Below are 17102 nucleotides of genomic sequence, written 5' to 3'. Positions count from 1 at the left end.
TCTATACACTTTGCTTTTAATTTTTTCATTTGTCCAGCATATCACCAACACATTTGATAAAGTCTGGCTGCTAAACAGATTTCAGGCTGGGGAAACAATTCAAATGAATCAAAACGGAGATAACTACTACCTCATTCACTTACAAAAAATTGTCACCAAAAAAAAATTGGAGGCAGGGAGGGGAAATCAATGCCGTGACATAAAAAACATGCTTCCTACTAGGAAGTGTGAAAAAGGTTGGCTTTTATATTGTTCATTTATTCCTTTCGCTGAGCAGAAAGTATAGATCTGTGCGTGTTTTACTTTTTCTCAGTGGGGTTGGTCAAGGAATAAGGAGCTGAGGATGCGTAAGAATTTAAATCTGGCCTGTAATATAACCCTTTCTTACTGTGGTGATCAGATGGTGGTGATAGCCGTGTTTATTATTACATCATAGTTGCATCTTTTTTTTTTGTTCTGTCTGTTCCAGTTTTAAATTTTAGTTTTAAATAAAATTCTATATTATTCTATATTATGCTTGGTTTTTTTACAGCCAAAATATAAAGAACTGATAAATTCACTAGTAGCATGATAAAAGGTGGTGAGTTGTTGCAGATAGCAACAGTAAGTCTCTTTATGTGCTTTTGTGTGTAAGTTCTACCGCAAAGTCCCTGAATATTTCAGCAGGTTTTCTGTCTGCTGCGCTGAGCGCATTGTTCTACTGCTCAAGCTGTTTGGTTACGTTTCCCAGTCTTCCATAGATAGATGCAGTTCTTGGAGCAGACTCTTGGTATTCCAAGATGAGTCGCGCTGGCTCATCGTACTGTCAATTGCATTAAAACCGAAGAGAGCTTTTTAGAATATTAGATGTTGGTTTTATAACTATGTTTACTAGATGAAGGCTAAATGTTTTCCCAGCATATTTAACTGGGATGCTGATGATGTCAGTGTTCATTATAAGAAATTTACTCCATGGAGGCTTAAAATCTGGTTTTGAGTAATTATTTTCCCCTTATGTACTTTAAGACCAGCCATTCTTCACATGCCAAGTCTTCCTTATTTCTGCAGTCATCCAGAACTTGGTGAATATTTCTGTTCATTGTCCTTGTTTTATTTATTTAGCTGTCCCATTCGCCATTTTCTTTCTTGTTCCAAAGCTATGCAAGTCAGAAGCAGCTTTCGGATTTAAGGAAACCATATGTTCCCTGTGGAAAGAAAATGGGCTGTACTTGATGGAAGAAAAGTGTCTAAGGCTGGACTAGGATTATATTTTTAATCGTTAATACAAAATAAGAGTTATTTTCTGAGAGGAAAGCATTGTACCTTTTAATCCGTGTAATTGTGACTGATACCTGCTGAATCATGGGGGAAGATTAATTTTAGGAGTTCACTTGAACCTTGAATCTTTTTATCTGTTTCCCTATTCTCACTCACTGCAGTAACTCAGTTCAAAAGAAGATGAAGCTTTTGTTTAAGAAAGAGAAAAAAATAGAAGGAGAAAGGCCAACTGTTAATCATCATACTAGAACAAGTGTTATATACACGGTTCAACTTTAAAACAAAGGAGTGAAAAGCTGAGCTTTTCAGCAGGAAATAGTCACTCTTGTATCAGACTGGCAGTGCTGTGAGTGCTTCCTCTTTGTTCCTTTGAATGAAAAACTGCCACATCAGATTAAGATCAAGAGCAGAAAGATATTCCCGCCCCCCCCAAGTCCCCCAGAGTCTCTGTCTTCCATTATTCTTTTTGCTTAGAGCAAAATTTGGACCTTGCAGTTTTGTCTTTTTGAATACCGATGCTTCCTGATTAGACCTAGCATAGATTGGGGGGTGGGGGGAAGTCACAGTTGTCAGTGCTTTTTGAACACAACGTTCAAATTATTTTATAGTGGTAGAAACCAGATTATACCTCATCTGATTAATTTCACTCCCATTTCTCTGTGTGTACGCACATACATACACACACACACGCGCGCATATATTCTGTTTCTGGCAATATCTCTGCGGAATCGTACAATGCTCTTACCTGCATTGTCACTGTTATGTTCTTACTCTAGTAAAGCCTAGTAAGTAAGTAAATAAAAAAATAGTTTTGTTCCTGTACTTACATCCGGTGATCTGTGTTCAGTGCACTGTCTAGGTTTTAATGTTACAACTAAACAGGCACTCTTTTCCTGAGAATGCCTGGAATCCTTTTCTAAGGATAGCTTGATGCAAGTAACTTTTAAATTTTTTAATTTTTAAATGAGATATTTAATTGACAGCAATGATTTCATATGTTGAATACCACTGAGTAATTACAATATTGAATGAATGTCTGTGTCGGTGGTACAAAAATTACAGTCGTGCTTAGATGATAACCTGGCCAGAGTGGCAGGCCACCCATGTGATATGGCATGAGATGGTTAGGACATCCAAGAACTGACCTGGAATTTGTTTTCCATGTTGGTGTGCTGAAACTTGAATCCAATGACTGCTTAGATGCTTTGTCAGACTCGCCTCACTCTGTATGTGTGCCAGACGAGTGCTTGAAAACGTGACTGCATTTCACAACTATATTGCAGTAGGCACCATACCAGCACACAGAAACCATAAAATCTAGAGACCGAAGGATGGTAGGGCACTTACCCCAGCGGTGTACTGCGTTTTATGTCGTCTTAGTCTTAGGCAATTTGCAGAAGTGCCAGGTTGTAAATGAAACTAATTCCCAGTTCTGAGAAGGAAAGTCTGACCAAGCCAGTCGGATCTTGCTCGTAAAATGAATTGATTTTTGCATTCCACCTGAACTCTTCTGCAGATACTTCTTTTGCCCTGGAGGAGCATGGAAGCCTCTAAGAATGCTACCCTCAGGCTCAACCATCTTTTAGGCAAAACCAGATTTCAGACAGCTTTTTTTTTTTTTTTTTTTTGTTACTGTGATTCCACCTACATCATCTCCCTCGGCCCATTACATCCACTGGCAGAAAACGAGGTCCTATTCTATGATCTTTATTCCTTCAGTTAGTGCAGAGAATTAGATTTTCTCATTAATGAACCATATAGCATGACCCCTGCTCAGATGCCAGCAGGAGGTAGTGGAGACGGTGCATTTACATCCCAGTTCAATCTAGGAGTGGTCACCAGGAGGTTGAGAAGGCATGGCACCTCCTGCTAGGAGCACAACCCATCATGGAAATCTCAAACTTTGTTAATAGACTCGCTGTAGTTGTTGTCAATTAACTTGTCTGATGGATTTTCAGGAATAATTAGAATTGGTGAACCGTTTTTGGTAAGAGAAAATTCCCATGCTCTAAATTTGGCAAAATACCTTCTTTTTAGTTTTAGTATATTTAATGTTTTTCAGAAAGTTAAGCAAAACTATCCTGTCTATGGAAGGTCTCTTAATTAGAGGAAGCCGAAGTGGGCATTCTTCTCCAGACAGCCACTGATAAGATTGGATCTGTTTCCAGCTTACAAACATGTTGATGTATGCATGGCAGAGCGCCGTGCATCTGTGAACCTTACTACTTCAGCACAGGAAGATTTTTTTTTTTAAGGGTTGTTTTGTTGTTGTTTGGTTTTTTTCCCTGCTCGGATATAATTTTATCAATATAACTGTATTAATTATAGTAATTTAAATTTTGGTAACTACCTGTCTAGACTTGATTGTCAAAATGTTTTCAGTGGATGGTACTATATTATCTGTATTATATGTATCTATTTATCTGGAAATGGGTATACTGTTCACGATCAAAACTTAACATACCTTTAAATCTGCAGATTTAATAACAAGGTTGGTACACAGTACTTGCTTGTTACGATCTGGTCTGATAAAAAAAGACAAGTGAAAATTAAGTGGAATATGCAAAATGTTACTGATTTGTCTTTGTAAGCTAACAGCCCATGTTCTACTGACACAGAACTACCCGTTCATCTGAAGTGAGTAATATTTATGGGGATTGGTTCACAAACAATGTTTTACATCCTTGATCTCGATAGCTACGGAAGATCCTTTGGCTGCATCTAGGATGAAAATATTTTATCTGCTGTTACCTTTGATTACAATTTGTGCCAGATTTTAGTAGCCAGTAAAATAATTAAAAGAACACACCGTTTTTTTGCCCAGAGTTTCTAAGAATACAATTCAGGGAATACATAGAGCGCAGTACCTTCATTAGATAATCTGAATTTTGATAGAGATGATAGAATGTCAAAGAGAAATAAGTCGCTGATGAGAGTCTCTCTAAGCTCGAGAGACCTACAAATCTAGTTTAAAAAAAAGGAAATAATTAAAAAAACCTTTCAAATCTAAAAGAACAAGCCTCATTCGCATCATCTTCTCCATAGCATTTCTGATTTCATTAACCTCTGTAATGCCCATAACAGTCATCACTTTTCTAGGTTAAGAACTTGGTCTGTTTAAAACCTCATAAAGAATGCATTTCACACTGTGGTTCGTCATGTTGTTCCCTGGAGTTTTTCTAATTGTACTGTATCCTCCTCAGGGTTATGGTGCCCCAAATTACATGCACTTCAAGATAGAGTTTTCCTATTATTTTAGTGTGTCACATGTTTTTTATTTTCCTACCATCATACTTTCTAATATTCTGATTTTTTTTTCTAAGTGACCAATCTTTATTTGCCTAGATACTTTTAGAAAGCTGTTGACACTGACTCCGTGAATTCTCTTTTGTATTGTGGTGGTATAGAACCCATGTTACAGGCATTTTACCCCTTAAGACTTAATTTACATTTATTGCTTGATGCTGCTGATATCCTTTGCAATCAGTTTTAGCTTTGATTATGCTCAGTAATTTCTCATCAGGAAACTTTTAACTTTCTAATCACCTCTTTTCCTGATCTTTTATATGTTGAACAGGACAGATCCTTTGGGATTATTACATAGACAATTAAATTTAATCAGGCGCTAATCCCTGGAAAAAACCTTCTCTTTTACCCTGTAACAGCTGGACAGCAGCGGTCTTGGTGGCACAGTTGGTTACAAGCTAACTGAAATGCCAAGTCGGATGCCAGGTCAGCTGCCTGTGTACCTGTCGTGCTTCCTTCGGAGGATCCTGGCACACCTGACACGCAGTCGCTGGTTACAGGACGTGTCGGTAGGAAGGGACCTCTGGAGGGGTCTCATCCCACCCCTCCACAAAGCTCAAGTGCTCAGGGCCTTTTGTCCAGATGAGATTTGTGCATCTCCAAGGATGGAGACTCCAGTTGCTTCTCTGGGCACCTGCTCCCGTGTTTGATCAACCTCACAGTAAATAATCTTTTCCTTACATCTAACAAGAATTTCCCATCGCCCAGCTTGTGTCTGTTGCCACAGAGAGCAATAAATAGTATGTTGTCCTATCCCTACGTACCTCTGAGAAGGGTGTGGCATGGTCTTCTCTATGCTCCACCACTAGGTAGGTACAGGTGGCAATTGGGTCTCCCCTTGGCCTCCTTGTCTTAAGGCTGAGCAGACCCAGTTCCCTTATACTCTCCGTGTACATCCTATACTCCAACCCCAAACCAGACCTTCCCAATGGCTGGACGTTCTGCAGCATATCCATAGCTCATTTATGGTGGGGATCCCAGAACTCAATGCAGGGTCTGGACGTGGTTTCACAAGGGCTGAGTAGAGGCACAGGGTTACCTCCCTCGCTCTGCTGGCTGTACTCGGGCTAGTAAGGCCCAGTATGCGGTCATCCTTCTTGTAGCAAGGACACACCGCTGAATAATGTGAACACGTTAAACATGTTTTCCCTTTGCAAGGTCTTTGTTGGCTCCCTCGGTGTTTCTGTATGTAATTGCGTGCCTCTATTTATAGTTCAACCCTTTTGCCAGCCTGCAGACCTACTTACTGAAGAATGTTACCACGTTTGCTGCGTTTTTGTTCTCTTGAACCAAGACCAGTTTAAGCATTAGTTAAAACACCCGTAGTGTACGTGCTCAGCAGTTTCTATTTGGATGAGTTCCACCTGGTCCTAATAACTTGGTTTTACTCATTAACCAGTTTGTTTTGAAATATTTCCTATGGACGCTTTGATGTGACACGGTCCTCACCGTTTCCTCATGAAAGGGTTTTGGAGATGACCTTGTTTAAGCTGTTCTGCAGTGAACATGGCTGCAAAGACTTCATTCAGCTTTTCTGCCATGCCCTTACCTTTCTTTGATGTTTTCCTCACACCTTGATCATCTCCTGTTCCTACAGGCATGAGCACACTCTCTGCTTTTAATACATTTTTAAAAATATGCTATCAAAAGTAATACTCCAATTTCGTATTTTTTTTAAATTCATTCTTGCTTCCCATAGCTTCCACTGTGTCACTGATCTTATTAAGGTTTTCCGTGTTCATGTGGAAGCCCATATTTGATTTTAGGACTTTTTTTAAATTTTGTTTTTGACAACTTCCTACCTGAATTCTAGTCTATGGTTTTACACTTGAGAGTGATGCACAATCTAACTTGGTGTTTTTCTGTATGTAGTGCGTAAAGATCATAAACTTTATTATATTTTTCATGGGAGTACCATATTGTGGATTAAAGATTGCTGCTGTTAAACATTTTTAATAGATTGGTGTGTTTTAGAATACCCACCCGGTACCTTTGGTGAACATGCTTTGCCTCGAGCATGGAAATTGTGCTCTCTTTACAGTCTGTATTCTCAGTCAGCATATTAATATCTCACCATGATTCAGTATCTTTTTTTACAGTGAAGACGTGTAGATGGAAAATTTTCTTGCTAATTACTTTTTAGGTGATGCTTTGCTCACTGTATAGTCTGTGCTTATTTTACTAAGGGAGACGGTGGAGACACATCGTTCTACTCTGACACTTAAAATATTTCAAGTGTTGTGGAATATTTAAAAATATTCCAGGCTCTAGGTTCAGTGCATTTTTTTTCACTGAGAACAATATATTTTGTTATTAAGGTAAAATAATAAAGTACTTTGTGTACTCAGCATTAGGGCTCTGGAACCTTTGGACTTCCCAGATACCAGCTACCCATTTATGCTTAGCACCTGTAAGAATTCTGAGGAGTTACCTTAATATATGGAATTAAGCTGTGCATCGTCTGCTGCGTTAAAAACGTCTGTGAACACACTGAAATAGTTACTTCAGTTGTTCCGGTGGTTTCATGACCTACAAGTTTTTTGCATATAGCTAGATAGAATACATAAAGAGATTGTAAATTTTGTTTTTTTCTCAAATGTAAATTGTTCTGTATAGTGTCTTACCCTCTTCCTGTGCCTGTGTACTCCGTATCTTGTGCTGGAATGAAACTGTCATACTTGGATACAATTGACCACTTTGTTCAAAAGTTTACAGTAAAGGGTTTTTTGGGGTTCGGGTTTTTTTAAAACTTCATCTTGCAGTGATAGCCCCCATGTTCTGTTCTGCTTATTAAGAATGATATAAATCACCATACCATGCGAGTAATACGTGACCAAAATCAGTATTCCCGACTTCAAATCCTTCTTACCTCTGTATTACTCCGTTTAGGGCCAGACGAGCTTGTAGAAAACAATGAAGAATTCCATGTCAGTTCTTTTTAAGAGTCAGAGCTGCTTTTATTTTAGTACTCGTGTTTTCATTTGTGTTTCATTTGCCTAGCTGACTGTCTCCAAAAAGACTTCGTAAGCAAAATTCGCACTCAGATTTGTGTTAGAACTTAAATTAACTTTAGAAAAAAATCATAACATCGCTTGCATGAATGAGGACATGGCCTGCCTTTAAATATCTCTCATTATTAGCATTGATGAAAAAAAGAAGAATATGTGCTAAAAAGAAATTTGTGCTTAAAATGTAAGTCAGAAACTGGTTGGTGCATCCTAATGATATTTGTAATGCTAGAGTATTTAAACTGAGTTTCATTCTTTAAAATTCTCAGATGCAGATCGACATTGTGAAGTTGCTGGAAATCCTCTGAAGATCAAAAGCACCAGAAAACCACTGTCATGTATCATTGGGTATTTAGGTGGGTATCTACTTCAAGAGGGAAAAATTAACCAAATGGACATTCAGTATTTACTGATACTTAAAAATCCTCTGTACATAGAATGAGAGACTTATGCTTGTAGTAAAATAAAAAAACTATAAATTAATAAAAATACTGGTCCGCTAGCAGTTGCAAAACTGGATGATTGAACTTCCAGGATGTACCCAGAAGGCTGCCTGATACTGGTTTAAAATGGCAGAGTGAAACCTGATGCAATTTAGAATGTGAAAAATATTCTGGTAGTCTAAATAAATGGTCAACTCAGTATGGCGAGTGCTGCTCTACTGCGTCCCTTGAATCCGCTTGTAATACTGCCGTGTACTCGAAAAGAGCAGACTTCAGCCACGATGAGACACTGATCTTTTAATTTCATGATGTAATTTTAAAAGATTGAATGAAATCTGTACTGAGATCACAGCCAGGCGGTCAAGGTACTCACATAAGATAACAGAGGAGATACTCTAGTAATTGTGATTCCTTATTCAAAAAATGAAAGTAGTCGTCTTTGCAAGGAACCACCACTGACTCTTAAATATTTACGTAATCGTATGAGAGATGGGATACCCCAGAGGCCTTATATTAATCCTCAAATAAATACAGAAATCAATCCGTTGATCAGAGCAGCAGTGAATAATTCTGCAGCGTGTTAATCCCATTGTACAGAAGTAAAGCTGAGGGCAGAACTCAGTCTAAACATTTTTCTCAAAAGGATTTTTGGTACTAGACCAAAGTAAACAATAACAGTCTCTTGACTTACTGAAATAGAAATCAGCTGTTAATGTAGTTGTAACTGTTCTTCCAGAACATCGAATTTGACAAAGTCCAAGCTTCGGAGAACTGGGTACTGAAGAATTAATGCCCACTCTCACTGAATTTTGATTCCTCCTGCCCTGGAGTTTGAGGAAAAAAAGCCAGGGGTGATACCCTACAGGCATCCCAGCCGCGTGCGTTGCAGATGATGTCGGTCGGGTGGATGAGGAAAGGACTGCTTTGATTGACTCGGGGGAGCTGTGGTCTTGGGGGGGGGGGGGGTCCGGCAGGAGGCGGGCGGTTCATCCGGCTGACCCCGTTGGGGTAGTCGAAAGAAGAACTGGCAGCGTGTGTGATCTTGGAAGATACTGCATGTTTCTAGTGCTACGTTAGTTGGCGACGGGTTGGTTTGATACCTCCGGGAGCGTAAGTCTGTAGGTTTAACGGGAGTAAATGGATGAACGGTGTCAGACAGCATTATGTGTGCTTAGGTGAAGGTTTTGTAGAAGATTAACAGCGCTAAAACATACCAGGTATCTGTAGAGTCTGCTGAGCGTTTGACTGGATGGGAAGTGAAGGTATCTCGCTACTGTTGAAGGTAAATAATGTGTGTTGCAGGGATGTGAAGTGTACCCAGTGTAGTTATGGACATGCATCGGAATTAGCTCTATAAGGATGGCTAGAAAATGGCTTTTTGTTTGCCATTTAGCTTGGTGTTTCGTTTTTTGGGGGTTTGGGGTTTTTTTTTTAGTTTGTGATGGTTTTTTGTTTGTTTGGGATGTTTGTTTGCATGTTCCAGTGAATAAGTAATGCTTGCATTATTTTTCCTCATAAAATTTAGCATTAACTATCATATCATCATTTATACAGGAGGCATTTATTTTCTTTCTAAAATTCCTTCCACGCCATCCCCACAAACATTTATTGGAATACAGTTAACTGTGTCTCTCGGGGGCACCACTGTTTTCAGCCCTGCTGGTAAGGCAGGGAGGGTTTCGGTGTCTGCACATCCTGGGTCATCGCTTCCCTTTATCCCTGTTCTGCTTCTTGGCTGCCAGTTCCTCAGGTGAGGTAGGTCAAGCATTAAAAGTAGGCCCTGTCCTCCGGAGAGCTGGGACTAATCCCCTGTAATCTCCTCAGTCATCACTGTGCTTCCTAAACCAACCCCAACCCCCTGAGGGGAACCCTTGGCTAATTAAATGTCCTGTATTACCTCCTAGTTACGAGGAAACCAGGCTAACGTTTCCAGCTGGGATGCACGTTGAGGCGATGAGATGAGAGAGAGGTGCAGCTCCTTAAGCACCCTCTGGAATCCAGGATGCAAATTTAAGCGTCCCAGTAGGAGACGTCAACTTCTCTTTGTTTGCTTTGGATTTTATTTTTTTTTTTACCCTAGTGACATTACTGGAAGTAGAAGCTTTTAGAGTTGTTATTGCTACTACTTGTTTGAGGCTGCAACCCGATCTTATAATAAAGGTTCCTAATAGTTGTTCAAGTATTGTTTCTTTTTCCTGTTTTATTTTTATTTCAGAAATTATCATATAATCTGAATCTGGTCAACTGCTTATTTATTGCGTGGCTAATGGGATAATTTGGATTATTTGCATGCCACAGGTAGTTCTCTGAGTTAGCAGAAGGTGCAGGTGGCTAGATTTTCAGTGAAGTACTAGGCAAGAGACCGAGGACAACAGCAGCAGGAATTAGAAGATCCCTAATTACTGTTATTCCATAATACAATTCTATGATGCGATAATATAATTCAGGGAAAAACTCCGAAACGCCTCATTACCTCTCTCAGGAGCGAATGAAGCAGCTGGTTAGAAAGTGCTGATCTAAAACGTGCAAATACTTGAAGCAAGTCTGTATGTAGAGGATGAGTGTGTGGTTATAAAGACCCCGCAGGAAGGACTCGGTCCGTCGGGAAGTGGTCCTGGCTGTTAATTGAGTTCCCGTCTAGAACGTAAAAGGAGAGCTTGGTCTTGCTACCTTCCTCTACCGTAGAAAGAGAAAAGCCAGCCTGCGTGGTAAACTAATGGGGGATTAGCGACCTCCTGACTGAAGACGAAGGAAGAAAACGCTTCCTTCTTCGACTGTTCACTCATCCTGAAAATACACAATTGTATCTCCTGTACACGGTAGACAGAAGCAGTTTAAAAGTTTTCATATGTTGATCCAGCTGCTGGGATTATTGTGCATGCTGCTGGAGCTCTTTGGCAAATAATATTTTAGTGGTGTTAGCCCTGAAAATCAATCGTTTCCTTCAGAAAACTGGAAAAGATTGCCAAATGAGCATTTTAGAATCCAAACTCCAATCATCTTCAGCAAACAGTGCAAGCCTTTCTATTTCAGTTGAAAGTTCTGCTTTAGCAGTCAGTGGCGTTCATAACTTTAAGCACGTCTCCGTTCCCATTTCAGTAAAAACGCAAAATAGACGCTTGTTCTCTCCAGCGCGGAAAATGGGCTGTGCCGTGAAATCTGCTGGGAGCTTGGTGCTCCTCAGCTCTTTTATAGGAAAAGCAGAGGGGCACTGCAGTGAACGGCAGTACAAAGCTCTCGTCTGAGTGAGGGGTGAGAAGATCCGTGGCATCAACCTGGCCCTCACACATCCCCCCCCGTCCCCCAAATCTGCAGGACCGCCCTGGAGCGATACCCGTACCCTGGTTCGGTGCTGGTCTAACACCTGCCCGGTGCGTCACCCACCTCCGCTCTTTCTAATCTGACCTTCCGGAAGCATCGGGGATGAGGGGTGTTCATGCTTGACGAGTGTGGCTGCAAGCTCCGACCAAACCAGCCGTTAACGGATTCAGCGAAGCCTTCAAATGTGAAAACCGCTGGCGTTCGTCTCCCGGCATGCTCTTCCCAGCAGGGTCTGGCCACGTCACTGTTGCCATCCTGCTCCTTTCCACCTGGCTGGATACCGATGAAGCTGCTCGGCTGTCCCGCCTTTCCGTTTGTGCCTTTTAAAGGTTATCGCGACTGCGGCCGTGGCGGTTGCCGGGCAGGGTGGCTGGGCCGGGTACCTGAGCGAGCGCAGGAGGCCGGGCGGGCTGCCGCTTGCCTATCGGATTCCCGTGGCGCTCGTGAAAGAGGGAAAATCTGCCATCTCGGTGGACTTTGAGCAATGGTTTCCGTTTCTCCTGCACGATAGCTGCGAACAGCAGAGGCTGGAGGGCCTCCTCCTTGGATACCTGGCTGCACTTCAGATTTTGCATATTCCCAGCTGCTACGCTTTATTTTATAAAGAAAAAGGCAGAAAGGAGCACTTTCACTTTCGGGCATGCAAAATGAATTTTTTTTCATCTTCTCTTACTCCTCTTGGACAGCTGACTCTCCTGATCCCTCTCCCAGCCGCTCTGCCCTCACGCTCTCAGCCCAGGTCACTTCTGCTCCCGGGGTCGATGGGGTGGGCGGCTGTAGCGCGGCCGCAAGCGCCTGGCGACCTGCGCAACGCCGGCAGCTGGTGCCCTGTGGCTGTGATGGGGACCTGCCCTCCGGCCGTCTGACCCCCCTCGCAAATTTGGGCCTGTCTGAGGACGTACACGGCGGTGGCTTTTTGAACCCGGGTGTGTGATGGGAGTAAGTTAATCGGCTCAGCAGACGGCTGGTGAAGGACCAGCAGACTCCGCTGAGGCTTCCTATTGCCGCTTTCATCCGGCAGGTAACCGAGAAGGCTCCACACAACTGCATCGGCTTTTGGCAAACGCAGCGGCTGCCCGCCCCGAAGCGTGCCGGCCAGACGGCTTTCGCTGCCTCTTACCCTCCTTTCTTCCTCCTTCTCCAAAATTCTCCTACTCCATCAACCGTATTAGATGCTCTGGGATGTTGGGAACCCCCCAATAATGCTCCGTGTGGGAGCCCGGCAGTACCTGGGGAACCCCGTGCAGTCTTCACAACTTTTGTGTTCCTGCTGCAGTTTTGGGGTAGTTTTACCTTCAGAGCCCTGCTGCGCCTGGCTCTCTGACTTCTTGCACCCGGTGGCTTGTGTTTGGGATGATCGCTTGCAACTTGTTGTTGTGACAGAAAATACTGAATTGCTTGAGGTATTGAGGCGGTTTCACTATAGTAAAATGCTTTTATTTGCTTGCTTAAAAAGCTGTGGGTGTGCGGCTCCAAAACAAACCTCAAACTGGTAGGAAAATGTAAACACAGACCTGTTTCAGATTGATTTGTATTAACTCTTCAGTCTCTGAAATCCTAACACATCTACACCAGAGTATTTGAACTCGGGCAATCTGAAGTGAAACGGATTTTTTCTTATTTGGAAGAACTGTAGGTATGAAGACTCTTGTTTGAATTGTTATTCAAGGTCTTGTAAACTCACTCGTGCTGAAGAAACTTTATTTCCTTTCCCTAGAAATGTAATGTTGAATAGACTATTTTTTTTTATTATTTATTTATTTATATCAAATATGTACAACCTCTCTCTCTTTTGTCTTAAACAGAGATTCATCCTGCAGTGAAACCCAATGTAATCAGGTCAACGCCAAGCCTTCAAAGTCCAAGTGCAAAACGTCTGCTTGCACCCTCCAATCACTCTTCACTAAGTATTTTGGGAAAAAGAAACTACAGCCATCATAATGGTCTTGATGGTATGTGAAGGAAGATAAAAGAAATATTCTTTACATTGCTGAATTGCAAAACTTTCTGTGGACCTGAAATAATGAAGTTTCATGACCTTTCTCTGGAGAACACCGTTTTAGGAAATGAGATTAAATGAGGGGGTACAGACCAGCAGAAATGTAAGATACGAATAGCATATTTATAGCATTGATTCTTAATGCAACGAATGGTGCTTGTTAATTGAACATGGGTATGTTAATGCCATCTTTTAAACAAACTGTTTTTACCATTTTTCTTACTAATTCTTCATCCCTATATAAAAGGACAAGAAAGGAATAAAACAAATTTAGTAAAGGGAGAGATACAATTAATGCTTTATTTTGGTTTATTGCATTGCATTTTTGTTTGAAGAAATATTTTGCAGAGATACGCAAGACCTTTTGAATTACTCTGCTAAATTACTTGATAGATAGCTAAATTGTTAAATACTGGACCTGCTAGTTTACAACCAAACTCTTTGCTAGTATGTGAATGCTAAACACAGCTGTCGTGGTTTAGCCCCAGCCGGCAACTAAGCACCACGCAGCCGCTCGCTCACTCTCCCTCCCACAGCGGGATGGGGGAGAGAATTAGGAAAAACCTCGTGGGTTGAGATAAACACGGTTTAATAGGACAGAAAGAAAGAAGGGAACAATAATGATAATACCAACAAAGGAATGTATAAGAACAAGTGATGCCCAATACAGAAATTGCTCACCACCCCGTGATCGACAGCCCGTCCCCGAGCAGCGATTTCCGCCCCCCCGGCCAACTCCAGTTTATGTACTGGGCATGACGTCGTATGGTAGGGAATATCTCTTTGGCCAGTCTGGGTCAGCTGTCCCGGCTGTGTCCCCTCCCAGCTCCCCGTGCACCCCCAGCCTGCTCGCTGGCAGGCCAGCACAAGAAGCTGGACTGTCCTTGACGGCTCAGCAACAACCCAAAACATCAGCACATTATCAACAGTTTCTCATCCCAAATCCAAAACACAGTCTCACACTGGCTTCTGTGAGGAAAACCAGCTCTATCCTGGCTGAAACCAGGACAACAGCTTAATCTGGATTCTCAACAGCGTGATTGGTAATAGAGAGAAGATAGCTTTTGGCATCTCGCGTCCCAAGACGGTGTTGCAGATGTGTCTGTTAAAATAAGAATGAAGTAGTCCTGGCAGTAAGGACAGGTGGAAGCTAGGAGCTCCTTAGAAAGAGACTGTCCCTACATTTTTACCACTTGCAGAGGAGGAAGGAAAAGGGGTGTGTCAGAGGTACAGGAGAGGCTTTTCCTGTACACTGTGCAGTGCCAGAGGTGATCTTTAGTGTATCCAGCCACTTCATTACAGTATGGTGCAAATAGTGACCAGATATGAAGCTGTGCAAAAGTAGGATGGAAATTTGTGGATAATGCTAACTTTTCTCAAAGAATCTTTATTCTGAAAAGTCTTACTGATTTACTGATTTTTTTTTTTTTTTTTAATTACCAAAAGTAAAGATTTTCAACTGGAGCTGTGAACAATTTTACCTCATGTCCAAATAAGAGGAGAATCCAGCAGGATAGAATGAGTTTGCACAGAAAAGAAATGCTTGCGTTTCCTGAACTCTCTTTTTGAGAGACGTAACTTCTGCAAGCCATTAGCTTATGTGTTTTGTAATTGAATACAGTTGTTGAGATCTGAAATCCGAAAGAAGTTAGGCTCTGAAATAGACTGTTCAGGACACGATCTGCACCAAAGAGGTGACTCTTTTCATGCTTCACAGAATAGGTCGAGTGACTCTCTTTTTAGACAAGCCAATAGAAATAGTATTCCAGATACAGGAAGAAAAACTTGATCCATTATCCATCATCTTCACATAACAATCATGCTTTTCTGTCAGTGCCAACACTATTTGTATCTTGAAAAGAAAATACGTACTGTTAAAAAGATCTACATTTAATAATACCTAGGTAGAAATCACTACATACTTTGACAAAAAGTGGATATTTAGTATACACAGAAGAGAGGTCACTTCGCTCAGCGTGCAAACAGCCATTACACAGTAGGCAAATAACATGCATGGCAACACGAGCTATTCAGTGGACCAAGATGGCAACCATGTGGCTTGTACTTGAAAGAAGAGGTGATGCCATTAATTTACATAGCAATGAGTGCTGAATTTCCCCAGTGATCTTGGAGTGTGAAGTTCTGCAGGGATGGTCTGGTAGTTACTAGGTGGGATTGTGAACGAAGGCTGCTTCCCTCAACGCCAACGCTGGCCGTTAGACTGCACTCTCCGTATGATTTTTGAGTGATGAATGACTTTCACCTGGAAATAAAGATGATGTTATATCTCTGCTGCAGAGAAGGCTGTAGCAAAATGTTCAAGGTAAATATTATTATGATAATGTCCCTACAAGGAGGCATGCTTGGAAGCCTTTAAAATTTTTCTTCTACTTAGTACAGATGTTCTCTTCAAAGTAAAGAGTTTATAAAACCAGTCATTAGGCGCACCGATTAGTTTGTATCAAACAGTCAGCTAACTGCGTTAAGGCGGTTTGCACAAAAGAACATCTAATTTGAAAAATTAGTATCGAGAACTGTAAATCATTGCTTTAGGAGATAATTATTTCTGCTTATCTATTTTCTGCGAAAACGTAACTTACTAGAAAGGATATCCTAAATAACTGAAGTCTGTATTTTGTTAGTGTAAAAACGGCTCTTTTAGTACTTAAAAATGGCTATTTTGGTTCTTACCCTAGCCCCTCTCTTTAATTAAAAGCCTTCAAAGTGCAAATAAAATGCAAAGGAAAGCGCAACTCTCTAAAACAATCAAAACCAGTAGTAATGATTCCCAACAGCACAGGTCCTCTGTTCCTTTTGACTTAAAAACAATTACCTTTAATATTTGCCATTTAACCCCTTCTCTGGTTATTGGTAAGTATCAAATACATTTTTTGGGGCTCTTATGCGTTCAGTTTCTCTTTCAGTACACAGCGAAAACTCAGTGACCGGATCAACTTGGGAAATGGTGGTTTCTGTGTAACTGCACAGACGACGGTGTAGTATCTGTGCAATGAAGGGTTTTGCCAACCTCCAGAGGTTTTGTGCTACTATAAATATACCAAAAAGCTCTTTTGGTTCCAAAATACTATTGACTGTTGCTGGGTTTATTGCATTGTATCAATTAACAGTATCCAGAAAGCCAACTATGGAGATGATGATATATTCTGTCTTTCAGTGCAGGCTTTGATGAAATGAGCAAACAAGAATGAGCACAGTGGGCTTATATTAAGTCTTATCTCCTGCTATTTTCATAATCTTAATGCTAGTGACATAGAAATGTCTGCCTGTTCAGGTTTGCTTTTTTCCAACAGCATTAGAAATTTGTTGTAAAGAAGCCATATAAATAGGTTTACTTAAGATATACAATAATTTACAACGTTCAAGTAAATGTCACTTAAGCTTGTGTAAATATATATTTAGATTGGCATATTTAAAGTCAGTCTTACTGCCTAGGTGAGTTGAGTGCTGTGTTTTGACAGAATTTGTTATTAACAAAGTAATAATTACTGGCTGAGAAATAAAGCAGTGTAACGTGGAAATGGCACTTCTTTATGCCTGTATGGGGAAGTTGGGAGAGATGATGAGAAACGTCATTAGATTTGGTTTAACGCTTTTAAGAGTAATAAATAAGAAAGTGATTAGCATTTCTTACGGAAGTGTTATGGTGGCTGGAGTCTTGATTTTGGCCAATGCAGCACAAGTTTCCCTTTTCATTTTTCCACCGATGCACCTCCAGCAAGAGTCTGGTGCAACTGGTAGGGATGAGGG

At 41.1% G+C, this 17102-nt stretch overlaps 1 protein-coding gene across 2 annotated transcripts in view; it reads left to right on the top strand.

Annotated features, from left to right (window-relative positions):
• The window catches only part of MTA3 (metastasis associated 1 family member 3), a gene marked incomplete at both ends in the record, with an annotated part of 137320 nt that overhangs the window by 84620 nt on the left and 35598 nt on the right, over nt 1-17102 (top strand). Inside the window, 2 exons of one of the 2 annotated variants that reach the window (XM_081998504.1) lie at nt 7841-7927; nt 13141-13287. In XM_081998504.1, coding sequence (XP_081854630.1) covers nt 7841-7927; nt 13141-13287 — 234 coding nt within the window. Of the gene's footprint in view, nt 1-7840; nt 7928-13140; nt 13422-17102 lie in introns of those variants that run through there. The other variant, XM_081998505.1, reaches the window with a different exon arrangement.

Source organism: Phaethon aethereus (genome assembly GCF_964289735.1).
Source record: "Phaethon aethereus genome assembly, chromosome: 3".
Classification (NCBI taxonomy): Eukaryota; Metazoa; Chordata; class Aves; order Phaethontiformes; family Phaethontidae; genus Phaethon; species Phaethon aethereus.
The sequence above is the reverse complement of the archived record's forward strand: the minus strand, read 5'-3'. Positions and strand labels throughout refer to the sequence as shown.